The sequence below is a fragment of the Suncus etruscus genome, chromosome 10 (assembly GCF_024139225.1).
Source record: "Suncus etruscus isolate mSunEtr1 chromosome 10, mSunEtr1.pri.cur, whole genome shotgun sequence".
Classification (NCBI taxonomy): Eukaryota; Metazoa; Chordata; class Mammalia; order Eulipotyphla; family Soricidae; genus Suncus; species Suncus etruscus.
Window position 1 is genome coordinate 44,833,906 of NC_064857.1, and position 27,239 is coordinate 44,861,144.

Below are 27,239 nucleotides of genomic sequence, written 5' to 3' on the forward strand. Positions count from 1 at the left end.
ACAAATACATTTAGAAATCCACATTTTGTTCTCTAGAATATGAATACATATAAAGTCAACATATACTTAGGTTTTCTGGAAGAATTTTGTTGGAGTTGAGCTGCCAGAAAAGATAAATTGCTAGGGCTTTTAACTAACATAAGTTCAAAGCCAAAGTCTTCTACTTATTCCTAGTAATTTCTTGAGAAATCAACTTTTTGTTCTTTTTTTATTTCAAGTTTTATTTTTTTTGTACCACCATGTGCTACAAAGTTATCATTATTGCATTTTAGACATACTATATTCCAACACCATTCTTTCACCACTGTCTATTCCTCTCTGTTAACATACTCTGTTTTCTTTTGACCCTTTTGTCTGCCTCTGTGGCATGAGATTTATTTTCTCCTTTAGGGATTGTGGTTTATGATAATGTTGCTAATGGCATGTCATGCATAATTTTCAGTTTTACCTTGCCCTTATTTCCTTAAATGGTAAGAATAATATTTCTGAGGCCTCAATGAGATGACTCATACAAATGAATTATAGGGCAAGCCACATATTAGATTCAGAAAGTGTCATGTACCTATTGATACTAAGGATATAATGAGAAATATGTGCCTCTCCAGGGTAGAGAGTTAGTGCAAGGGTTAAGGTGTTTGCCTTGCATATGGCTGACCCTAATTCAGCCTAAGGACACCTGAAAAAGTGATCCCCAGAGCACACAGACCTACAAGTCATCCCTGAGTATTGCTAGGTGTATTTCAATTCTCTTACCCCCTTATGATGACAAAAATATGCTATTCTCTCTGTCCAATGGAAAACTAAGTAAATAATTTAATTTAAGGAAACAGAAAATAAATAAAAGACAAATCACTGTAAGGGCATACAAAAATATTAAGATCCTAGGTAATATCACCATCAATGTTAACTATCTCTCAAAAGAACAAAAATAAAAAATACTGGTCTATAGTACTGGCTAATTTCCATGTTGTGAGTGTTCCTAAAATGGTCCCATTCAAGATATTAATGTGTTATCCTTAAACAAGTAGTTGAAAGAAATGTGTACAGTTAGCTCTTTCTATCTTGCTCTAGCATCAGCACACACTGGCCATAGAATTAGAATTTTTTAATCAGTGATAAGAAAATGCTTTATAAAGATGTTACATGTGTGCAAGGAATGATGGCACTTTTGTTCATACCATAATACCAAAACTATGTGGAAGAAATTTTATAGGATTTTACAGTTAGAAATGTTCTTATGAAATTATAAAATTGTTATAAGAATAGCAATAACGAGAGCATAAAAACCGGCTATCCATTGCAAAAGCTGGCTCCCTGTGTGTGACACCAGGCGGGGAAAATCCGCGAAAGTACACCGGCCCAGTGGGGCTCAGCTGTGAAAGACTGTGAGTGTGACCTGTCTATGTCTGTCTACTGTCCTCTTGCGTGAAACTCTTGCGAGTGGGGCAAAAAGAGCCTCCAGAAACCTCGCTCGCCCAGACGCCATTTTCATGGAGGGACTTCAGACCATAAAAACCGGCTATCCTTTGCAAAAGCTGGCTCCCTGTGTGTGACACCAGGCGGGGAAAATCCGCGAAAGTACACCGGCCCAGTGGGGCTCAGCTGTGAAAGACTGTGAGTGTGACCTGTCTATGTCTGTCTACTGTCCTCTTGCGTGAAACTCTTGCGAGTGGGGCAAAAAGAGCCTCCAGAAACCTCGCTCGCCCAGACGCCATTTTCAGGGAGGGACTTCAGAGCATAAAAACCGGCTATCCATTGCAAAAGCTGGCTCCCTGTGTGTGACACCAGGCGGGGAAAATCCGCGAAAGTACACCGGCCCAGTGGGGCTCAGCTGTGAAAGACTGTGAGTGTGACCTGTCTATGTCTGTCTACTGTCCTCTTGCGTGAAACTCTTGCGAGTGGGGCAAAAAGAGCCTCCAGAAACCTCGCTCGCCCAGACGCCATTTTCAGGGAGGGACTTCAGAGCATAAAAACCGGCTATCCATTGCAAAAGCTGGCTCCCTGTGTGTGACACCAGGCGGGGAAAATCCGCGAAAGTACACCGGCCCAGTGGGGCTCAGCTGTGAAAGACTGTGAGTGTGACCTGTCTATGTCTGTCTACTGTCCTCTTGCGTGAAACTCTTGCGAGTGGGGCAAAAAGAGCCTCCAGAAACCTCGCTCGCCCAGACGCCATTTTCATGGAGGGACTTCAGAGCATAAAAACCGGCTATCCTTTGCAAAAGCTGGCTCCCTGTGTGTGACACCAGGCGGGGAAAATCCGCGAAAGTACACCGGCCCAGTGGGGCTCAGCTGTGAAAGACTGTGAGTGTGACCTGTCTATGTCTGTCTACTGTCCTCTTGCGTGAAACTCTTGCGAGTGGGGCAAAAAGAGGCTCAGAGGAGCACGGCCGCTCCGCTTCGCTACGCGGCCGTGCACTCTTTCTAAGGAAAGAACTCCATTGCAACAAGAAGGAAAAATCACACTAAGAACGGCGCTATATCACAGAAGCAAACATTTCTCTCTGGACTGTCTTCTCTGTTGCATGCTCGGGCCTAAGATTTGACCCAGTGTGAGGCTTCATCCACGGAGGACTCCCCTCCCTTAGAGGCAAGTCAGCCCATCCAGAAAGGGAGGAGCCAGAGGAGTGTGCTGCCTACATCATATAGACAATGAATACCACTACAACACGTAGAAAAACCCACAATACAAATGTGACAATGGGGAAACAGCGCAGGCCAGCATCAGACATAGAGAATGAAGATGACAATTCTGAGGACCAGATAATGACTGAACAACTAATCAACCTCTCAGATAAGGACTTTAGACTAGCAATATGGAAGGTGCTCAACAGACTCCAAGAAACCATGGATCGAGTTGAACAGAACACTAATAAGAACCAAGAAAATATGAAGGCAGAAATGACAAAACTCCAAACTGAAATAACATGTCAACTAACAGGCCTGAAAAACTCAGTAAACGAAGTGAATGACAAAATGGATAAGCTCTGGGACAGGGTATCAGAAGCTGAGAATAGACTTGGTGCTGTGGAAGATGAGATACATAACAATTCCATACAGCAGGAGAGATTGGACAAAAAACTTAAAGCAAATGAGCAGACAATGGAAAAATTAGTCAAAGAATGGGAACAGACGAAAATAGAAGTCTATGATAAGATCAACAGAAACAACTTAAGAATCATTGGAGTCCCAGAGACCCAGGAAGAAAATTTCCAGGAAGAATCAATGGTCAAGAACATCATTAAAGAGAAACTTCCAGAGCTAAAGAATATATGTGATCAAATCCTGCATGCCCGAAGAGTACCAACCAAAAGAGACCCCAGAAAAACCACCCCAAGACACATCCTAGTCACAATGACAAATCCCACAGATAGAGACAGAATTCTGAAAACAGCAAGATCAAAAGGGGAAATCATGTTCAAGCAAGCTTCCCTGAGATTTACAGCAGACCTGTCACCAGAAACGCTCAATGCCAGAAAGCAGTGGTGGGATATTGTGACAAGACTGAATGAAATGAATGCTTCACCCAGAATACTATACCCAGCAAAACTCACTTTCCGGTTTGATGGAAGAATACATGGTTTCACAGACAAAAAACAGCTCAGAAACTTCACAGACACAAAACCAGTCTTAAGAGAAAAACTGAAAGACCTAATCTAAGACAAGACTACCCAAAAGACACACCAAATTTTGAAATAAAGATGGCGTTAAATCCCAGGACAATTCTTTCTCTCAACGTCAATGGACTAAATGCACCAGTTAAGAGACACAGAGTGGCTAAATGGATCAAAAAACTCAATCCAACCTTCTGCTGCCTACAAGAAACGCACCTGAATAGTCAGAACAAACATAGACTCAAAATAAAAGGCTGGAGAAAAGTTATCCAAGCAAACAACACCCATAAAAAAGCTGGAGTGGCCATACTAATATCAGATAATGCAAACTTTATACTCAGGAAGGTTGTAAGGGACAAAGATGGACATTTTATATTAATCAAGGGGTACGTAGAGCAGGAAGAATTCACTCTCCTAAACATATATGCACCGAATGAGGGGCCAGCAAAATATTTAATACAACTGCTGACAAATCTGAAAAATAATATCAACAACAACACAATAATTGTGGGGGACCTAAACACGGCTTTGTCAACACTGGACAGGTCAACCAGACTGAAACCCAACAAGAATATACTAGACCTGAGGAGAGAAATGGAAGAAAGAGGCCTAGTGGATATATATAGGACACTCCATCCCCAGAAACCTGGATACACATTCTTCTCCAATGTACATGGGACATTCTCCAGGATAGACTACATGCTGGCACATAAAACATACCTCCATAAGATCAAGAGGATAGAAATTTTGCAGACTACCTTCGCTGACCACAAGGCTCTGAAATTATTTGTGAACTCCAAAGGGACTCAGAAGAAACACTTTAACACCTGGAAGTTAAACAGCCTCATGCTCAATAACCAGTGGGTCCGAGATGAAATCAAGGAGGAAATCAAAAGGTTCCTGGAAACAAATGACAATAAAGACACAAACTCTCAGAACTTATGGGACACAGCAAAAGCAGTACTGAGAGGAAAATTTATAGCTTTGCAAGCACACATCAGGAAGGAAGAAGGAGCTTACCTGAGTAGCTTAATGACACAGCTAATAGAACTAGAAAATGCTCAACAAAAGGACCCAAGAACAGGAAGACAGAAGGAAATAACAAAGCTGAGAGCAGAAATCAACGAAGTGGAAACTCAAAAAACAATCCGAAAGATCAACGAAAGCAGAAGTTGGTTCTTTGAAAAAATAAACAAGATTGATAGACCACTGGCAAACCTAACAAAGAAAGAGAGAGAGAGAAACTTGATAACTCGTATCAGGAATGAAAAAGGAGAGATCACTACTGATATGACAGAGATTCAAAGGGTAATCAGAAACTACTTTGAAAAACTCTATGCCACTAAAAATGAGAACCTGGAAGAAATGGATAAATTCTTGGACTCTTATAATCTTCCACGGTTGAAGGAAGAGGATGTAGCATATCTAAACACCCCCATCACCATTGATGAAATTAAAACAGTAATCAAATGTCTGCCGAAAAACAAAAGCCCAGGTCCAGATGGATTCACTAATGAATTCTATCAAACTTTCCAAGAGGAACTACTGCCAATCTTGGCAAGACTCTTTCATGAAATTGAACAAACAGAAACACTTCCAAATAGCTTTTATGAAGCCAACATCACCTTGATACCTAAACCAGACAGAGACGCTACCAAAAAAGAAAATTACAGACCAATATCACTGATGAATGCAGATGCAAAGATCCTCAACAAAATCCTGGCAAATAGGATTCAATGCCTCATTAAGAAGATCATCCACTACGATCAAGTAGGTTTCATCCCAGGAATGCAAGGCTGGTTTAACATCCGTAAATCTATCAACATAATACACAACATCAATAACAAGAAAAATAAAAACCACATGATCATATCAATAGATGCAGAGAAAGCATTTGATAAGGTCCAACACCCATTCTTGATCAAAACTCTCAGCAAGATGGGAATGGAGGGAACCTTTCTCAATATAGTGAAGGCCATCTACCACAAGCCAGTGGCAAATATTATCCTCAATGGAGAAAAACTGAAAGCCTTCCCTCTAAATTCTGGCACAAGACAAGGCTGTCCTCTCTCACCACTCCTATTCAACATAGCACTGGAAGTACTTGCTATAGCGATTAGGCAAGAAAAGGATATCAAGGGAATCCAGATAGGAAAGGAAGAAGTCAAGCTCTCACTGTTTGCAGATGACATGATACTCTACTTAGAAAACCCTAAAGACTCTATCAAAAAGCTTCTAGAAACAATAGACTCATATAGCAAGGTGGCAGGCTACAAAATTAACACACAAAAATCAATGGCCTTTCTATACACCAACAGTAATAAAGAAGAAATGGACATTAAGAAAACAACCCCATTCACAATAGTACCACACAAACTCAAATATCTTGGAATCAACTTGACTAAATATGTGAAGGACCTATACAAAGAAAACTATAAAACTCTGCTCCAAGAAATAAGAGAGGACACACGGAAATGGAAACACATACCCTGCTCATGGATTGGCAGGATTAACATCATCAAAATGTCAATACTCCCCAAGGCATTATACAGATTTAATGCCATCCCTCTAAAGATACCCATGACATTCTTCAAAGAAGTGGATCAGACACTTTTGAAATTCATTTGGAACAATAAACACCCTCGAATAGCTAAAGCAATCATTGGGAAAAAGAATATGGGAGGAATTACTTTTCCCAACTTTAAACTGTACTACAAAGCAACAGTTATCAAAACAGCATGGTATTGGAATAAGGATAGGTCCTCAGATCAGTGGAATAGGCTTGAATACTCAGAAAATGTTCCCCAGAGATACAACCATCTAATTTTTGATAAAGGAGCAGGAAATCCTAAATGGAGCAGGGAAAGCCTCTTCAACAAGTGGTGTTGGCACAATTGGATAGCCACTTGCAAAAAATTAAACTTAGACCCCCAGCTAACATCATGTACAAAGGTAAAATCCAAATGGATTAAAGACCTCGATATCAGCCCCAAAACCATAAGATATATAGAACAGCACATAGGCAAAACACTACAGGACATTACAGGCATCTTCAAGGAGGAAACTGCACTCTCCAAGCAAGTGAAAGCAGAGATTAACAGATGGGAATATATTAAGCTGAGAAGCTTCTGCACCTCAAAGGAAATAGTGCCCAGGATACAAGAGCCACCCACTGAGTGGGAGAAACTATTCACCCAATACCCATCAGATAAGGGGCTAATCTCCAAAATATACAAGGCACTGACAGAACTTTACAAGAAAAAAACATCTAACCCCATCAAAAAATGGGGAGAAGAAATGAACAGACACTTTGACAAAGAAGAAATACGCATGGCCAAAAGACACATGAAAAAATGTTCCACATCACTAATCATCAGGGAGATGCAAATCAAAACAACGATGAGATACCACCTCACACCCCAGAGAATGGCACACATCACAAAGAATGAGAATAAATAGTGTTGGCGGGGATGTGGAGAGAAAGGAACTCTTATCCACTGCTGGTGGGAATGCTGTCTAGTTCAACCTTTATGGAAAGCGATATGGAGATTCCTCCAAAAACTGGAAATCGAGCTCCCATACGATCCAGCTATACCACTCCTAGGAATATACCCTAGGAACACAAAAATACAATACAAAAACCCCTTCCTTACACCTATATTCATTGCAGCTCTATTTACCATAGCAAGACTCTGGAAACAACCAAGATGCCCTTCAACAGATGAATGGCTAAAGAAACTGTGGTACATATACACAATGGAATATTATGCAGCTGTCAGGAGAGATGAAGTCATGAAATTTTCCTATACATGGATGTACATGGAATCTATTATGCTGAGTGAAATAAGTCAGAGAGAGAGAGAAAAACGCAGAATGGTCTCACTCATCTATGGGTTTTAAGAAAAATGAAAGACACCCTTGTAATAATAATTTTCAGACACAAAAGAGAAAAGAGCTGGAAGTTCCAGCTCACCTCAGGAAGCTCACCACAAAGAGTGATGAGTTTAGTTAGAGAAATAACTACATTTTGAACTGTCCTAATATTGAGAATGTATGAGGGAAATGTAGAGCCTGTTTAGGGTACAGGCGGGGGTTGGGTGGGGAGGAGGGTGATTTGGGACTTGGGTGATGGGAATGTTGCACTGGTGATGGGTGGTGTTCCTTTTATGACTGAAACCCAAACACAATCATGTATGTAATCAAGGTGTTTAAATAAAAAAAAAAATTAAAAAAAAAAAAAATCAAGTACACTGTCATTATACTGGGTCAGTAGCTCTGAACCAGATTCTCTGCCAAGTTGGAGAGAAGCAGTGTGACTGGGGACAGGAGGAAGATGAGGTATGAAAACCAGTTTTTAGGGAGTTTCATTTGCATTAGATTATACTCTCTGGGGAGTTGAAGCTCACTTCTTTATTCACACTTATTTAAAATGGTATTTCTGATTTGTATAATATCTCTAATTTTAATATAAAGTCTTTATTTAGGTACCATGAAAACAAACATGATTGTAGTTGGGATTCAGTCATTAATGGAACACCCTGTTCACCAGGGCGACATTTCCACCACCAATGCCCCCTTCCATCTTTCCCTTTCCTGCCTGTGTTGAGACTGGCACTTTACTACAGTGAAACTTTTTTTAAAAGTTTAGTAGGCCATTCTTATTTTGGTGAAGGATAGTAGTTAAAACAAAAAAACAATAATAACGTTGTTAGAGTGGCAATTATTTTTGGCATAGGCCCAGCATAATATGGGGAACATGAGGAAAAAGAAGCCTTTGGCTAAATATAAAGAGAGTACACTCCTGAAGTTTTCTGGCATAAGGTAGACTCTGGGATCTAAGCATACTAGATTGTCCAAGCCCTGATTCATCCTCTGTGGTCCTAGTAAAATTTTTTGCACATTAAAAAAAAAAAAAAAAAAAAAAAAAGAATAGCAATAACTCAAACGTGGCTAAAATAAAGTGAGCAAATAAAAGGGGAAGTAATGGACTAAATATATGTGGAAATCAATGGTCTGATACAAAGATTTTGTATCAGATTATAATACACATAATTTTTGACTTTGTATTATGATACTGATTAAAGTTTTTTTTTTGTTTTCACTGGCAAATGAGCCATTAAAAATCATGGATTCCAAATCTCATGTACATTATTTGACATCTTAATTAGTAAGATCATGCTTGTAGTAATAAAATAGCCACTGACCATCTATTGACCTATATAAGATTTAATAGGAAAATTCCCTCTTTGATATGTATCTCTCTAGTGTAAACAGTGAGCCAGGTACCACTTAGAATGTTGGGTAGTCAACAGTGTAAAAACAAAAAAAATTTCCACGATCATTGGTTTTATATTTTAGTTTTAATAGTTATATAAATAGATTCCTCTTGTATGGGCAACTATAGATATCTGTGTAAAATGAATAGAGTCTATGTTGTCAAATTACTAGTGAATGGATTCCTAAAACATGAGCAGAAATATTGAAATATTGAAGAACTGAGATATTAGACCTTTGTGGAAGCTTAGGAGATTATAATAGTTAACACATAGTAAATGTAGATTGTTTAGATGAGTTACCAATAGTTAAAAGTATAAATTAATCTATTACATAAAGCCAAATATAGAATAGAAATAATATAATTTAGGCAGAAGTAAAGTTAATTAGGACATTAAAAATAAGAGCTATTAAACTGAGACGGAAATTTCATTTTGCTCTGAGAAAATTGCTTTTTAAAAAAGTAACAAAATACTGTGGACAGAAAAGAACCTTAGATTGAGAAAGTGGTCAGGTTATATGCAGTGCTGACAATAGTACCGGCACATGATAACCTGGAAATCAAGATTGCAAGAGAAGAGAGCAGTACAGGGATATTATTATGTTCAAATATAAATTAGAGACACCCTCTGAAATTAGGATAGACAAGTGAAAAGACAAGGTATCTCTTAGATGGAATTTATCTGTCAAGACTCATCTTGTTCGAGTTTAAACAAGATTGTGTTTCTGAAACAACAGGTCACAGGCATTTAGTTGACTGTGGATGCAACTTATTAAATTTGGAACCTTACTTTAACATAAAATAAGATAGTATAAGGTAGGATAAAATAAAATGGGATGAGATAGGGCACAGTACAGTATGGTCAAAGGGATTAGATAGGGTAGGGTAAAAAAGATTAGATAGATAATATAGTAAGAAAAACACTGATCCCAAAACTTTTGTTTCAAAGTTGTATATTAGTTGCATAAGACGGGGTATGTATCAGGCTGAGTCATTGTTAAATGAATACTGTAATAAATTACAATACATTAAAGTTTACTTTTTTGGAATTTTGAGCCACGTCCAGCTGTGTTCATGGATTACTCCTGACCTTGAGCTCAACAATTACTGCTGTGGAGGGGCACAGGGACCATATGGGATGTCAGGGATCAATAAATATAGGTGTGCATAAGGCCAAAACCATAATAATTTTGAATTGTAGCATTTATAGGGCTTTGAGGAAGAGAATAAATTCCTCTTTTGATATGGGGTGTTAAGGTTATACTTAGGGGTGTTAAGGGCTTATTCTTGGCTCTTTGCTTAGGGGTTAATCTTGGTGGGATTTGAAGAACGATTTGGGGATCAAATTGTGGTCATTGCATGCCCAGCAAATAACCCTCTACACCACATCTCAAGTCCTCAAAGAGTTGGTAATGGATTCATTTTTCTTTTATATCACTGTTTAAAATATAATTAAGAAATAAGAATATAAAATCTATTCTTATCATAAATATAAAATATACATACATTGATATATATAGATTCTTCTTAATTATATTTGATACTGAGGATGATGAATTAAAAATGTCATTATAAGTTTGAGTTCTACAATTACATTGTTGCCCTTTGGATGAAGATGAACTAAAAAGTTAGGGAGTTAAAGTGTAGGCTTTCTTCCAGGTATCAAATCTCTATAAAAGGTACAATTGTCAGAAAGAAAGGCACTATCTAAGCACTAAATTCTTTTCCAAAAATCACAAAACTAATAAGTTTACTCTTTTTTCCTTGTGAAATGATTAATGATAGGGTGTGGAGAAATTAATGGACTATTGATACTTTCATTTATAAGAACAATTTTCCTTTTGCAGAAACAAAAATAAAGGAATAAATATTTTCTTTTATTTTGGTTTTTTTTTTATTTTATTTGGGGGGGTTGGGGCCACACCCAGTAGTGCTCAGGGGTTATTCCTGGCTCTGTGCTCAGAAATCGTTTCTGGCAGGCTCGGGAAAACATATGGGATGTGGGGGATCCAATCCGTGTTCATCCCGGACCAGCAGCGTGCAAGGCAAACACCCTACATCTGTACTATCACTCCAGCCTCAGGAATAAATATTTTCTAATGAGCCCATAGTTGAAATTATAACTACTCATTATAAAAACAATGGGATAAAAGTTCTCAACGTGGAGTAATGTATAGTCTCTAAAAATAAAAAAACCCTGAATCCATTATGAAGCACAAACAAAAATTTAGGTTCCAACCTTGGAAGGCTATATCCTAATCACAGAAGACACAGTTTTTCACACAATAGCCACATGTAGGCTTTATTTTTATTCAAAATATTAATATAAGGGGTCAGAGAGATAGCACAGTGGTAGGGCATTTGCCTTGCAATCAGCTGACCTGGGATGGACTTGGTTTGATCCCTGGTATCCCGTATGGTCCCTTGAGTCTGCCAGAAGCAATTTCTAAGTGCAAAGCCAGGAGTAACACCTGAGCACTGCCGGGTGTGGCCCTTCAAAAAAGTTAATAACAGATTTCCAGCCATTTAAATTTTGACTATTATACCAATAAAATGATATGGTTTGGGTTAGAGAGATTATATAGTGGGTTAGGTGTTTGCCTTGCACATGACCAACCTGGTTTGATTCCTGGTAGCCCATATGATACCTGACTCCCTGCCATGAGTAACTTGAGCATCATTGGGTATATTCCCCTTTAAATTTCAAAGGCAAAACAAAAAGGTATGTGATGAAATCTCACCAGGCTTTACCTAGTCAAATAGTGTATATCCTCTGACTTCATTACTCAGACCAGTCGAATCCTGAAGTCAGGTGATGAAGAGAATACTGAAGAGTGCAAGGAAGGATAGTGAATGTCACTCACTAATATATATAACTTATATTTGTGCATATGTCTATATACACATACGTAGACAATAGTTGTATGCTTACCTTGTTCCATAGGATCCAGTCCCATAGCCAGCTGTCTCTGGATGTTAGGAACTCTGAGTACCTCACCACCATGCCCCCACTGCCTGCAGAGTGCCTGGAAATAGATGGAGACTGGAACACGCTGCCAGTTATCTTTGAGGACAGATATGTGGATGATCCTGCTACAGGTTTGTCTCTTTGTTTTGGAAAGACTAGAGAATAATGCTCATCCGTGGGTCATTAGAAACTTCAAAGACATGACAACAGCAGTAGAATCAAACTAGGGAGATATTTGGTAATATTATAGAAAAGAAACAAAAGTAAGATTAATACATTTACTCAAGTTATATAGTTTCCATGAAATTGACAAATCAATGTAACAAAATAAAATTCTCTTCTCATCTCAAATATGCATTTCAAATATAAAGTCTTTTCTGTGTATACATTTTTGACTAAATAATAGTCAAAGCACTCAAGAACATCACATAAACATGTAGTTATGAATAAGCAGTGTATTTTTGGGAGAAAAGAAACCATGTCTGTGTTTATTTGTGGGTAATACACAGATCACAACATTGTTGCTGGTGTTGCATAGATGGTTAATGAAGTAAAATATCCTCTGGAACGGGCCTGCTGTTAGCTGGGCATTCAGAAAATGTCAATTTTCTCACCTATTTAAAACCTTCGATAGCTCAGCAGTAGGGCGTTTGCCTTGTACACAACTGACCCAGGATGGACCTGGGTTCAATCACCAGAGACCCATATGGTCACACGAGCCAGGACCGATTTCTGAGTGCATAACCAGGAATAACACCTGAACGTCATTGGTTGTGGCCCCAAAAATAAAAAATCCTTTATCATGTTACTAAACCAACAACTTAAATAGACCCATGTTCCATTAAATAGCAACTCAACAAAAATAAGAACCTATACCTACACTTTTATATGCTTTATTTTTCTAACCCAATAAAAATCATCGCACGAGCCATATTTTACTGAGAGAGCTTGAGAAACTAGCAACATAAAATTGATTAAAGAACACATTAGATTAGAATAGTCAACATTCAAAGCCAGTTCATTTCATCTTCCGGATCCAGGGTCTCCTTGTGAGGTGCTTTGAGAGGCCATTCATGGATCTCCTGGTTTAAATGGGTGTTCTATTGAAATTCCAGAGTTTCAGCAATCTGATATTTACATATTTTAAATCTTAATGATTTCCAAGGACACTGAAACCTTGCCATAAAACCAAACCAAACCAAAACAAAACCACTTGAAAAACAAACATCAAAAACGCTGCATTAGGTATTTGTTGGTTCATGGTTTCACCCTGCCATCTAGTGCCAAGACTATGAATGACACTTAAGATGTTCAATAGCTACAGAAAGGAAACCAATCCAGTTGGCCAAGTGGAACCTGAAATACTGCAATGAGGAGACTGTCTGTCAATGTGCAGACACATTTATAGTTATGTTTATGTTAATTTTAGTTATAAAGTTTAACTACAAATATTTGGAATAATTAGAGAAATTTAAAATAAGCACCTATTATTAGATTCTCAAAATATCAGGCATTGTTGCACAATGCCTTCTGGCTCTGTTTCTCCTCTACATATCAGTAGATTCTATAGTGAAAATGTACCCAGATTCCCCAATTTATCTGTGCAGTTTTATTTCAGTTATTTATTTCTATAATGTCATCTTCATCAGAAAGTAAGCTGTGAGGTCAACTACTGGGGCCTTTATCCTTGAAAAGTCCTCTGACTCAGTTCTTTAATTCCCTTCATGAAGAGGCTCATTTGTGAATATTAGTTCTCTTTATATGTTTTTACTTTTATGTTTGGTTAGTTATGCTGTATGTGGTTGTATATGACAATATATTGTCAAGTATTTTGAAAATTCTTTATCTCAGATTGATTTTTTTATTATAAATTTATTCCCATCTTCTTTCTCCCTAAACTAGTTAAAGGCTGTGCCTAGGAATGGAAGGCATTTGTAGTACAAAATAGCATTGAAGTGATATTTCATACATATATGGTGTATTATAACAATTGTGTTACCTTATTACATTTCTACTGTACTCTTTATAATGAAAATATGATTAAATCACTGTCACAAAACTAAAGTTAATATTACAGTTCTCCCCCCCATAGATTTTTACTAATTTTCATAGGGCCCTATATCATATGACTGGTTTTAATATCAGGTTAGTCCCTTTCCTGAGACATCTGGTTAGCAAATACAAACCAGAATATTATGGATAAGAAAAAAAGAACATTGGCCGGGCGGTGGCGCTGGAGGTAAGGTGCCTGCCTTGCCTGCGCTAGCCTAGGACGGACCGCGGTTCGATCCCCCGGTGTCCCATATGGTCCCCCAAGAAACTAGGAGCAACTTCTGAGCGCATAGCCAGGAGTAACCCCTGAGCGTCACAGGGTGTGGCCCAAAAACCAAAAAAAAAAAAAAAAAAAAAAAAAGAAAAAAAGAACATTGAACTCAGGAAATTTAAAGACTATTTCCTATAAACCAGAAACAAAGGCCTGCCAAAGTCTTTATTATACAATTAGTCATATGAATACATTTTGAACTTGAAATATCAAATTTATTGTATTTTTTTCTTTTTTAGGGCACTCTGACTTTGACTTTTTACTTTATTTTTTATGTTTCAGAGACAGATAGCACAATAAATAAACTCAAAGACCAAGAAGAGGGCCATATTATAAAAAAAGAAACACCTTTCAGGAAAGAGCTGGTGTTGTCCACCATAAAACAACCTCAAGTTGACTCTACTGGAGAGATTATTAGGTGTTTAGAGGCAGATGAGACTTCAATCACACAAAATCATGGTTGTGTACTCTCTGAATCTCAGGTGTATCTTACAATCGGTGAATTTCAGAACAAAACCGACTTACCTAAAGATGAGTCACAAACAGACCAAAGTTCTGATGTTGGAACACCTTCAGTAACAGATGTGGACTGGCCCAGAAGGAGTCCAGGCCAAGAGGAAGTCCAGTCCTCACCACTGACCTACCTTGATGTGAAAGCTAGCAATAAGATTGCCTGTAGAGATGAGCCCACACTGGTCATTAATACTCAACATGAGAATGGACACTCTGCAGATAAACATGACACAGATGGAACTGTGCTAAGCAGCAGGGAAGTAGGTAGAGATAATCAAAATACTATCTCTTCAGAGAAATCAACACCTCATAAGTTATGTGTTACAGGAAAAGGAGATGACCAGGAAAATAAAGTTGTGCTATTAAGTCTAAAGCTTGTGCCACCTGAACCTTGTGACACGGTGAATTTTAATCTGGGGGATCCATTGGATATTAGAGCTTCCTCAAAGGACCCTCACAAAGAACAAGAAGAAGTATCCTTGCTTTCTGGGGTCATTAAGAGATCTTTATCTGTCATCTCTGATTCAGGCATTGAGAGTGAACCAAGTTCAGTTGCCTGGTCTGAGGCTCGAAGCAAGGCCCTAGAGCTACCCAATGATCGGGAGATCTTACACCAGCTGGTTCGAAGACATGCTCTTCACAGAAACTCTTTAGAAGGTGGGCACACAGAGAGCAACACAAGTTTGCCCAGTGGAATTCAGGCCTCACTTACCTCTATTAGCTCTTTACCTTTTGAGGAGGAGGAGAGGGAGTTGGCACTCAACAAACTGACCAAGTCTTTATCTGCACCACAAATTAGTAGCCCAGAAGACTCTGTGGAAGATGCAGTTGCTCTGTGTCAAGATAAAATTCTTGATGATGATTCAATTGACCAGGTCAATAGCATAGATTCTCCAGAACATTGCTCTCAACTTTGTAATGGCCCCAGAATCAAGGATGACAGGGCAGAATATTCCTTTGTAGAAGTGGTGTTAGATGCTAACTATCAGCAAGACCCTGGTTACATAGACATAAACCAAAGTAAAGAGAGTCAGTTTGATCCTCAAGAATTCTGTTGTCCTGATGACAGGACTAAAAATACCCCAGGTGTTGAAGCCAAAGGCCAGAATTATCAAGTACCACATGCTATGGCATTGGAAAACTCTAACAACAGTTCTTTCCTGACAGTACTTAGGGAAATCCCAAAGAACATTGCCAAAGACTTGAATGTGGGCAAAGGTGCCTTTTTCCAAAGCACCAACTTAGAAAATGAGAAAACCACCCACCACCAGGTGCCTGAACTAAATTGTATGTCAGCTGCTGAAGCCATTGATCTGGATCCAGTGAGTGAGGGGAATGATGATACTGTGTATAGTAGAGACATCTCTGACATCTCTGTGAAGGTTGAACACAAAACAGGCACTGTGTGCTCCACTGTAACTCCTTCCCTTCCCTCCCAAACTTTGGGAAATCAAGAGCCAAGGGCATGCAATTCCATAACAATTTCACAGCAGAACTCTTCAGAGACCTTCACCCTGGACAACCTAAAGACTGTGGAGGTCGTCAACTTATCTGTGTATTGTACTGCCACGTGTCTTCCTTTCTCGTCTGTACCCAAGGAAACTCCAGCTAGGGCCGGGTTCTCTTCCAAACAGACCCCATCTCCCATCACTCATCAACCTTTGGGTTCCTTTGGAGTTGTTTCGACCCATTCCAGCACAGTGGAGGAGGGAGTCAGTGAAAGGATGTTTAGGTAATCTTGTTGATGTCTTGTCTAACTCAATATAAACTTCTACATTTTTCCACATTTCTCACTTTCATTCAAACTATTTCAAAACTGATATGTTGTTATTTTCTGATTTAAATAGTGCTCTATCTAAATCATACAAATTTTGGGAATAAACTGCCTCATATATGCCCCCTTCTTGTAGTTATTAAACTTATTCTTAGTCTTATGATGCCAGGATATATCCCTTCATCCATGAGTTCAGTTTATATATTATATATTAATTATATATTTGATATATTGTAATATGGATTCATTTTTTCAACTCAGTCTCTATTTTTACTCTTTTATAAATGTTAAAAAAAAGTACATACTAATGTTACCAACAAAGAAATTTTATAGGTAAAATCTTGTATATCTTGTTAAATAATAAATACTAATATTAATGCAACTCATTGGGTTATCAAATACATAAATATATTTTTCTGGTATTATTCTTCTATTTTACTCACTGTCTAATAGGGAGACATAGAGATGATAATAATAAGTTGGCATAAATGTTATTGTACCTGTATATATATATTGAGTCATATAGAAGGGTACTCTAATCTCCATAGAAAGTGAATATGGAAAGACATTGGGATCAGAAGAAAAATTTTAGTGACAATACCTAAGCTAAGGGGAAACTAAAAGAGAGATAATAAAACTTATATAAGATATGCTGATCGTAACTGATGATGATGAAACAGAAAATCAGTATTTTTGTATGTTTCAAATAACAATCCCAATATTTTGCATAGATACACGGTTCTCTCTATATAAACAATAATGGTTTTGTTGGTTTTATTTGGGGAGGGCACAATCATTGGTGCCCTTCTTTAATCTCTGGCTTTCAGTAAATATTTTTTAGTAGATATTTACAACTTCCACTTCCCAACTCAACTCATCTTCTATCTAACATGAAGTATCTAGCTTGGCCTAGCATTAATTAGTTTCTTCTCCAGTTTTTATCAGGCCAAAGAAAAATTTAAAAGAGAACTGAAGATTGATGGATTTCTATACAGTGACTTATCGGTATTAGCCTCTGACATACCATATTTCCCACCAGAGGAAGAGGAGGAAAACTTAGAAGATGGGATTCACTTGGTTGTCTGTGTCCATGGTCTGGATGGTAAGTTTGAAAAGTTTTGTCATCAAAAATCTGCACAGTAGACCTATTTTACTATTTATAATTACATTTAAATTAGGTTGCTCCACTGTGCTTCATTGATTCCATATTTTTGTGATAGTGAGTTTATCTTCTTTCTGCATTGTTTTTAGAGCTTGTTACTAAAATTTAGCTGTTCATAGATTATTATCTCATTTCTACCCTTCACAAGTATCACACAATATACTTGAAATACTTTTATTGAAATTTGAATATGTTTGAAAATATCTGGTTAGGAAAGAAAATGCATTTCACCATCACAAATAAAATAGTGGATTTATTTGTATAAAGAGGAATACTAAAATAGTTTCCCTAAAAAAATGACTTTATGTAAATTTGATTACCCTCCATTTTCAAAAGAGTTTGAGCTTGAACCTTATTCGCTATCATGATCCTAAAAAGAAATAAGCATTTGACAACATGCTGTTTTTAGTTCAGACCTATAATCAGAAGTTTATCAATACCAAGAATAATTTTTCATTCATCAGTTCATATATTTCCATTAACACAAAGTATAGGGAAAATTAATTAATGTCCTGATATATACTGATATATACCTCTTACCTGATATGAAATTAAAATGAGATGATTTTTCATTTCGTTGTCTAGACAATGTAGTTTTGTTTTCCATCACACATGTGAGAGGATAAAAAGATAGTTCTTGATCATAAAAGTGAGCTTTCAGCTTCAATGTTTTCATTTGACAATAAAAAAATGCAAAGAAAACATCTGACAACAGCTAAGTTGCCTTTGATGGTGTCATCTTTAGCTTAAATGTATAATCTCTGCAAAGTTTTATAATCTATTGGCTTAAATTCAATTTTAAGGGTATATTTATACTATTAAAGAACTGAATAACTAGAGAATATGTATTAAAATTTCATGTTGGGAACAGTCTCAAATTTAGATTTGTATAATGTTCTGTGTACTATCTTACCAAATTATGGTTTCTGAGAATGTTTTAAGTCGCATACATTTCATTTTCACTTTCCATATATTTTACTTTTAATTTCCATATCCTTCACATTCACATGATTCAGCTGAAGGAGACATTGAGTCTTTATGATCAACAGAAAGTACCTTTTTGAACCAGTATGTAATTAGGTAGCTTTAAAATTAGAGTAACAAATAATTCAAATGTCAAAAATGAATTTTGTAACAAATAAAATTTAATAACAAAATAGAAACATTCTTTAACTTTATGAACCATTTTATGACTAGAACCCTACATTTATGAACATGTATTATTAACAGACCACAACTGTGGGTACTATTACAATGTTTTGGGTCAGTCTAAAATTTTAGGGTTTTGTTCTCTTAAATAGCTTTAATTTTATCAAATGCCATGTGGCAATCTCACTGTTCTTTAAATTCTTTCATAGTTTCACAAGATTGCTTATCAATTATATTCTTTGTATATCATGACATTTTCAAATTACATAGAAATTAGGTGACCTTTATATTCAAGTTAATAGGTTTTAGCCTTTGGATCTATCGGGATCCAGGGGAGTGCTTGAATAGAGTTTAATTGCAGTACAATTAGCATTCAAATATTTTCATGCAATGTATGGCTAAAATTAAGAACTCATTAGTCTTTCTATTATATAAGACATTTTTTGTGTGGGCATATGAAACATTATACCACATCATCCCTTAAGTGACATGCCTGTCAAAATTTCTTAGTAAATAAAATTGACTGAGAAGGGAGGTGTAGTTCTCCCCAAATGTTTTTTTGTATAGAGTGATTGTAAGATGCATTAGTTAAAGTGATATACTATTATAGAAATGGGCCTTCTTAAAAATATGGTCTTCGTGATGGGGTGGAGCATAGCATGTTTTATTTTGCTTAACAGAAAAATAGAAAATATAATGATAAAAAGAAAGAAGGGAGGGAGGGAGTATGGAAGGAAGGAAGATGGGGAAAGATTATGAAATAAATATTCCATGTGTCAACTTTTATATAATTAATTATGGTACTGCATGAATGTATCTCTCATTTTTAGGTAACAGTGCAGACCTGAGACTAGTAAAGACTTTTATAGAATTGGGACTTCCTGGAGGAAAACTGGACTTTCTGATGTCTGAGAAGAATCAGGTATGACAACAAAAATTGGAACTGAAATAATTCAAGTTAAGCTTTTTGTCCCTGCCTAAGTCACCACAATAGAACAAAATAGAAGGGGGTCTGAGCCAAGAAGAGTACCTAGACACCAAGTCTGGAACAAAAAACCTCATTGTTTTCTTTGGTAAAATGTAATAAGTCAAGGTTCATGTCAAGTGGCCTATGATCTCATTTTTTATTTGGGCATTGACAGCTTGGATCATATATAGGCATTTATGGATTTGCAATAGGGTATGTGATAGTTCATTGGTGAAATCAATGGAAGTGGGTTAATGTCCTCTTAAAATGAAGTGGGACATCTCTTATTTCAAAGTTAATAGAGTATGATCCTCTAAGATGGTGTCAAGGTGGAAGAAAATTTAGAAAATCCAAGAGCAAAGGTGGTCTGTGTGAAGCTATGATTCCTTCCTCTTGTGGAACAAATGACCTGAAAGAGTGTTAAGTATTCTTGAAGGTGTAGAATTGCTTGGCCTAAAAGAAAATTTGGGTGGGGTTTCCTAAGAACATTGAAAATGGTAATTGTGCCAGGAATTCTCAATGAACACTTATAATGCTCTTGCATTTTCTTTAATATTTGCTATACAGAGAGTCCTGGACTATGCAGAGGGGGAGGTGTAAAAATATGAGAAGTAGAGGGTGGGAGGGAAGGGGAGACATTAGTGGAAGGAAAGTTGCACTGTTGAAGGGTGGTATACATTCTATGACTGAAACCCAGCTTTGAACATTTCTGTAAGCATGGTACCTAAATAAATAAATATGAGGAATAAGAGAGAATAATTAGTGAACAACTACATATGTGAAACCCTACATAGATTTTTTCTTTGATCTATGCAATTTCTAAAGGTGTTTATATAATCTCTTGCTGATATACAAACAGAGGCTCTAAGAGTTGAACAGGATGCTCTTGCCAGTTTGATTCGGAGAAGAAGATTTGCTACTTTTCAGGAAGTTAATATCTGTACAGGTCTCTGTGACCCTCTTGTTCTAGAGAAATAAAAACCTTCAGGAAATATAGAGTGCCGAGAGAGGGGAGTGCAGAGAAGTGAGTTAGAGGAGCCTGCATTTTTGAGTTGTTTTAGAGAGGCTTCCTCTTTATGGGGATAGTTCTTAGCAGGTTCAATATGCTTAAGAAACCTACCTTATAGCATTTCATTCAGCCACTCTGATTTAAGGCAACAAGGTTTGACCTAATCGCATAGACTTCAGAGTTGGGTTTTTGTAGAAGTAACTGAATTAAAGGAATTGATCACATGGGATGATTATGTTCCACAGTGCCAGTAGACTTCACACACGAATTCTTCTTCATCTCTGCCTTTTTTCTTAGTTTGTTGTTATCCCCAAGAGGTTATTAAGCATCCTTTAGTTTCTTCATGAAGACCCAGACTATGGGCTTTTTCTGTAATAATATATCCCAAAGGTATACCTCTAATATTGTACAAACACTGAAAGAGCCAGTGTATCTAGTGGGCTTATGTACCAACCTTGTCCATATGACAACTTTCCCAAATTTTATTTCCCCTTTTTTCTTTCAGATGGACACATTTGCAGACTTTGACACCATGACAGATAGGTTATTGGATGAAATCATTCAGCACATTCAGTTGTACAACCTTTCAATATCTCGAATTAGGTAAAAATAGAGGTACTTGATGCTTAGGAAGAGGGGTGATATTTTTGCTTATTTTCTGTATGCTTGTTTAAGTCAAAATGCTTTTGTTTACACCACTGGGATGACTTAACTAGCAGTTTTTAATGGATAGCATATTCTCGAATCAGAACTGATTATCAATATCTTACACATATGTAATTTAGTTGTGGGAATATAAACAAGTTATTCAGAAGAAAGAGAATGAGACTTATACACAAAAATCTGGATTTGAAATATTCTAATAGACACAAGTTTGAATCCTCACTCTTATATACCATTGCAAGCATGTGCCTAATCCTGTGTCTCCATAAATTATGTTCCTGATTCTGAACTTATATTACTTAATTGAATTGATCTCCTGAAAAAGATTTCAATCCCTCATATATCCTATTCTGTCATTCCACTCTAGCATATAATCTAATTTAAATGTTTAAATAATCTTGTAAATACATAACTAGCATGTTGTGCATTGTTGGTATGTGGACTTAATAGTTAACCATTTAGAAATAACTATCCTATTGAGATCTCAGAGACAAACTATCACATTTGTTTTTGTAAATGATAATTCACAGAAAAGAATGATTAAGTAAATGTAAAATAGTACATACCAAGAGCCAGAAAGGTAGCACAGCTGATAGGTGTTTTCTTTGCATGCTGCCAACAGTTTTTGTCTCCAGCACCTCATATAGTCCCCAAGCCTGTGAGGAGTAATTTCTGAGAGTGAGGATGTGTCCACAAACCAAATCCAATTAAAATAATAAAAGAATACACATAATGTGATACATTTCTGTGAAGATTTTTTTCTTTGCTTATTGTTGCTTATCATTAGAATCTGTAGGTATTTTATTGGTGATTTTTGTTTTGGGCACACATTTTGTGGTTCTCAGGCTGTGTGATCAGGGCCCACTCAGGAAACCATATTAGGTACCAGATATCATACCCAGGTTGGCTCAGTATAAGGCAAGTGCCATACTCACAGTATTATTGCTCTGACCCACAAATATGAAAATGATATCTTGGCTTCATAAATATTATAGTAATAGTACCACTGGAATAGCAAGTATGTGGGCTGAAAGCAAACAAGTAAATAATATTTAGTGTATGAAATAGGGATAACATATTTGAACAGGTTGGCAGGTTACAAAGAGCCATTTGGTAGGCTATTCTAATCTTATATTTCTAGGTAAGGTTCTTACATTTATGAACACATTAGGCATAGATTCTGTGCTAGAAGGTCTCATTCATGAAGCTCATACTTGCTCTGCTCATAATATGGAAACTTGATGAGAATGAATTAGTAGAACTATGTTAAAAAAGATTCTGCCTGTGACCTTCAATTTGGTTTTATGTGAAGATTGATAGGTTTCCACTGCTCTCAAAGCAAACATTGGTTGTCAGCTGACTTTCATTTAGCATTTATCTGTGTTATTTTATGTTTGAACAGCTTCATTGGCCATTCTCTTGGCAACATCATCATCAGATCAGTCCTAACAAGGCCCCGGTTCCGGTATTACCTCAACAAACTCCACACATTCTTGTCTCTGTCTGGGCCTCATCTGGGGACCCTATATAACAACAGTACCCTGGTTAGTACAGGTAAGATTTTCTAATCTCCATCAATCCTTCTAACTCATTGTGATTTATAGAAGCTAAATATAGAGGCAGTCTTTCTTGCCCCTATTAATGAGATTTCACTACAATAAGGATTTTTTTAAATCTTAAATTGTAAAAGACATCTGGACTAACAAAATAAAGAAATGTTTCTTCTGAGAGCTAAATGAAGTTATACTTTATTCAAGATAACTTTTGTTTTAGTGTTTTGTGACCAATAGGTAATGTCTCTGGAATTCTGATTGGAAATTATTGAGGCATTTTAATGGTCATAGGATGGAGTTTGGGTGTCTCGTTTCATTTGATTACTATAATGAATTAGTTAAGTTGAATGATACATAAGGAACATTAAGCCGTGTTCAAGAAATAGCCCTTGCTGTATGATAAGTTACTACTAAAATTACTCTGGTAACTATTCAGTCCAAGATAGATCTGGAATCAGTCAGATGTAAGTCAAGCACTACTCTCAGGTGTATGGTCAATTAATCTTTGATAAAAAGGCAAGAAATATGAAGTGAAGCAAGAAAATTATCTTCAACATGTGGTCAGCTACATGCATAAAAATGTAAACAGGGGCCGGAGCAATGGTGCAAGCGGTAAGGCATCTGCATTGCATGAGCTAACCTAGGATGGACAGCGTTTCGATTGCCCAGTGTCCCATATGGCCCTCCAAGCCAGGAGCAATTTCTGAGTGCATAGCCAGGAGTAACCCCTGAGCATCACAGATGTGGCCGAAAAACAAAAACAAAATAAAACAAAATGTAAACAGACTTCTCTTAAATGTCACACACAAGTTCAAATGAAAATGAATGAAAGATCTTGATACCAGACCTGAAGCCATAATTTCATAGAGGAAAACGTAAGCAGAACACTCCATGACATTGAATATGAAGGTATCTTTAATGATTTAATACCACTAGCCAATCAAGTGAAAGCAAAGATAAACAAATGGGGGAGAGGTGGAATGATAGCACAGCAGGTAGGGTCTTTGTTTGGACAGTGGTGTTTCACCACTGAAGACAAAAAAAAAACCTATCAAATGTCATCCAAAAATTGGGAATAAATGAACAGAAATTTTCTCAAAGATAAAATAAAGATGGACAAAAGGGGCATGAGAAAATGCTCTACATCATTGATAATTAGGGAGGTGCAACTCAAAACAACAATAAGGCATCATCTCACACCACAGAGTATCTTTACTCATCATAAAGAACAAGAACAACCAGCACTGGCATGGATGCTGGGATAAAGAGACTTTCATTTACTGCTGGTGGGAATGTTGACTGCCCAGGTTTTTTGGAAAATAATACATTTATTCTTCAAAAAATTTTTGAAATTGAGTTTCTACCTTATCTAGAAATACCTCTCGAAGAAATTTATCTCAGGGATCCAAAAACACAATACAAAAATGCCCTCTGTGTTCCTATATTCATGGCAGCTCTATATACAATAGCTAGAATCTGGAAACAACCTAAGTGCCTGAAAAGAAATGAGTAGATAAAGAACCTGTTGTTGTACATCTACACAATGGAACACTATTCAGATGCTGAAATGTGAAGACATGAAATTTGCTTACAAATGAATGGGTATGGCGTGTGTTAAGCAAAGAAAAATTAGAGTGAGAGAAATAGACATTGAATAATCTTGCTCATTTGTGGGATATAAGAAAAATAAAATATATGGTAATAATATCTAGAAATAATAGAGATGAAGGTCAGGAGTACCAGTCTATGGGAGAAAGCTTGCCACAAATATTGGAGTAGTGAAGTTAGGTAGTTAAGGCTGAGAAGGGACTACTATGTCAATGATATTTAGAACTGGTTACTCTGGAAAGAGCTGGGTGCTGAAAGGTGATACAATAGTATGCATGATACCCTTAATTAAATATAATGTAAAGCACAGTGTCTAAAAGATAAAAAAAAACCCACAATGATAGAGGGAGGGAGAGAGAGAAAGAAGTAAAATGTCTGCTCAGAGATAGGCAAGGGGGAGTGGAGAAGAAAATTGGGAAAATTGGTGGTGAATAATGTGCACTGGTGAAAGTCATTGTATACTATATGACTGAAACTCAATTATGAACCATTTTGTAAACATGGTGTTTAAATAAGGTAATTAATTAAAATATATATTTATATCTTATAAATATAAAGACTAAGTCCAAGATGAAGGCACCAGCAGAAGTGTGGTATATAGGAAGAGCCCACCTTTTGATTAATTGTCATATGTTCAGTGTCCTAGGGTCTCTTTTAGAACTGCACCAATTACTTTTGTGGTGGCTTCCTCCTCATTACTTAATCACCTCACATAGATTTTAGCCTCCCACCCCAAATTTTCTCATTGTAGGGGAGTAGAGTATAATTTTCAATATATGAAAATGGAAAGGACATAAATGTTCAATCATATCAATAGGTTTTAAATAATGATAACATCCATACAAACCTATAGTTTATTTTTAACTTGAATTTTATGGACACATTCTGGCCAAGCCATGTAATGCCTGTACTATTTAGCTTTCTTACTTCTATAATGGATTAAATGTGTGTACATGCATGTTTTCATACTTGCATAAGTAAAGTTATGGTCAACACATGTTAATGTTTATCTATAAACAGGTATATGACATGTGCCTATATACGGCTCTATATGTAGATGCATGTATACTGCCTGAGATTAAACAAGACAAAATAGAAGTGCAGCATCATAAATGGAAGGACAGCTGTAGCTGACTTTAATATTTGCAGTGTTCATTTTTTTTAATCTTTCAGTTTTCTTGGTGGTGGGGGAGTGAGTTATATGAATAAAACAACCAAAATGTTTTAGAAGATAAAAATTCCCTTTAGCAGTGGGCATGGTGTAATCAATAAACAGAAAATGACTATATTTGAAAGAAATGTAGGATTGCCAGAGGCAAGAAATGATGAACTCATAGAAAAAAACCTAATGATAGCAAGTCTTCAGCAACATGTTTCCTGTTAGACTTAGTTTATAGATCTTCAGGAAACTACTGTTTGAATTACAGCTGTAAAATTGACATAGTTGGTGTATAATAGACAAAGAAGGTCATTGGGTCTAGTTATATATATATATGTGTGTGTATATATGTATATATATATAATCAAGTAACTCATGAAATATTTTCTAGTTGTTACAGTTTTGATCTGAGATTTGTTTTGTCCTTCCAGGTCTGTGGCTCATGCAAAAATTGAAGAAATCTGGATCTCTTTTGCAATTGACCTTCAGAGATAATGCTGATCTGCGCAAATGCTTTCTCTACCAACTCAGTCAGAAAACAGGTGACTTCCTTTAAGTATGCATGTTTGACTATGATGGTGGAGTGAAAACCTAGAGGTTAAGTCCCAGATTAGCATCAACATTACTTTTAATTCCATCAAAAAGGGTATAAATTTACAGATACAGCTTGCACTGCTTTTCAATGCATTAAAAGTCAAGAGCTAACTGGAGAATTGACTATTTTTAGTCCATTTCTTCTACAATTTTATAGTTGTGAAATTCTTAAAAACAAAAGCTACATTTTGATGAAAAAATATCTCTGCACACAGAAGCTAAACTTCCTTTTTCCTACAATTTTATTTTAATTTTTTAATCTCACAGATCCTTAGCCAGGTATACATGTTCCTATAAAAAGTTGAGAGCAGTGGACTTTAGGGGTCATTCTCAGGCAACTTATATAACAGTCCTTCACTCAGTAATCCTCAAAAAGAAAATGAGTACAGAGGACCACTATAGTGTTTATGTTCAGTAAGGGAGCAAAGATACCAACCAATTAGCTACTTGACTAGCCAGATTGACACAGTGACTTTATGGGCTACTGCCTTCCATCAGTCAATGAACCTGGCCTGCTACTAAAATTTCTGACCTTCTTGAATATGAGTGACATAATACATAGGCTGGTGCATAGCTTTGGGCAACTTCCTTACCTAATGGTGTCTCTGTGTGTTTTACTAAGCTCTAGTTTAGCACATTTTGGGAGAATAAGGGAGAATTAGAGAGAAAAGGAAGACAATCTGTAATACAAAAATTCCAGCAAGTCACACCCATGGGATATGCAGGAGATGGGGTGACTTTGTAGAAAAGGGGTTGTTCACCAAGATGCCCTTCAACAGATGAATGGCTAAAGAAACTGTGGTACATATACACAATGGAATATTATGCAGCTGTCAGGAGAGATGAAGTCATGAAATTTTCCTATACATGGATGTACACGGAATCTATTATGCTGAGTGAAATAAGCCAGA

General features: G+C 36.7%; 1 protein-coding gene across 1 annotated transcript in view; it reads left to right on the plus strand.

Moving 5' to 3' along the window:
* Nucleotides 1–27,239, plus strand: part of FAM135B (family with sequence similarity 135 member B) — a 280,538-nt gene that overhangs the window by 247,305 nt on the left and 5,994 nt on the right. Inside the window, exons 12-18 of the mRNA XM_049781948.1 lie at nucleotides 11,831–11,985; nucleotides 14,460–16,422; nucleotides 17,400–17,566; nucleotides 19,606–19,697; nucleotides 21,257–21,354; nucleotides 22,817–22,968; nucleotides 26,166–26,276. Coding sequence (XP_049637905.1) covers nucleotides 11,831–11,985; nucleotides 14,460–16,422; nucleotides 17,400–17,566; nucleotides 19,606–19,697; nucleotides 21,257–21,354; nucleotides 22,817–22,968; nucleotides 26,166–26,276 — 2,738 coding nt within the window. The remainder of the gene's footprint in view (nucleotides 1–11,830; nucleotides 11,986–14,459; nucleotides 16,423–17,399; nucleotides 17,567–19,605; nucleotides 19,698–21,256; nucleotides 21,355–22,816; nucleotides 22,969–26,165; nucleotides 26,277–27,239) is intronic.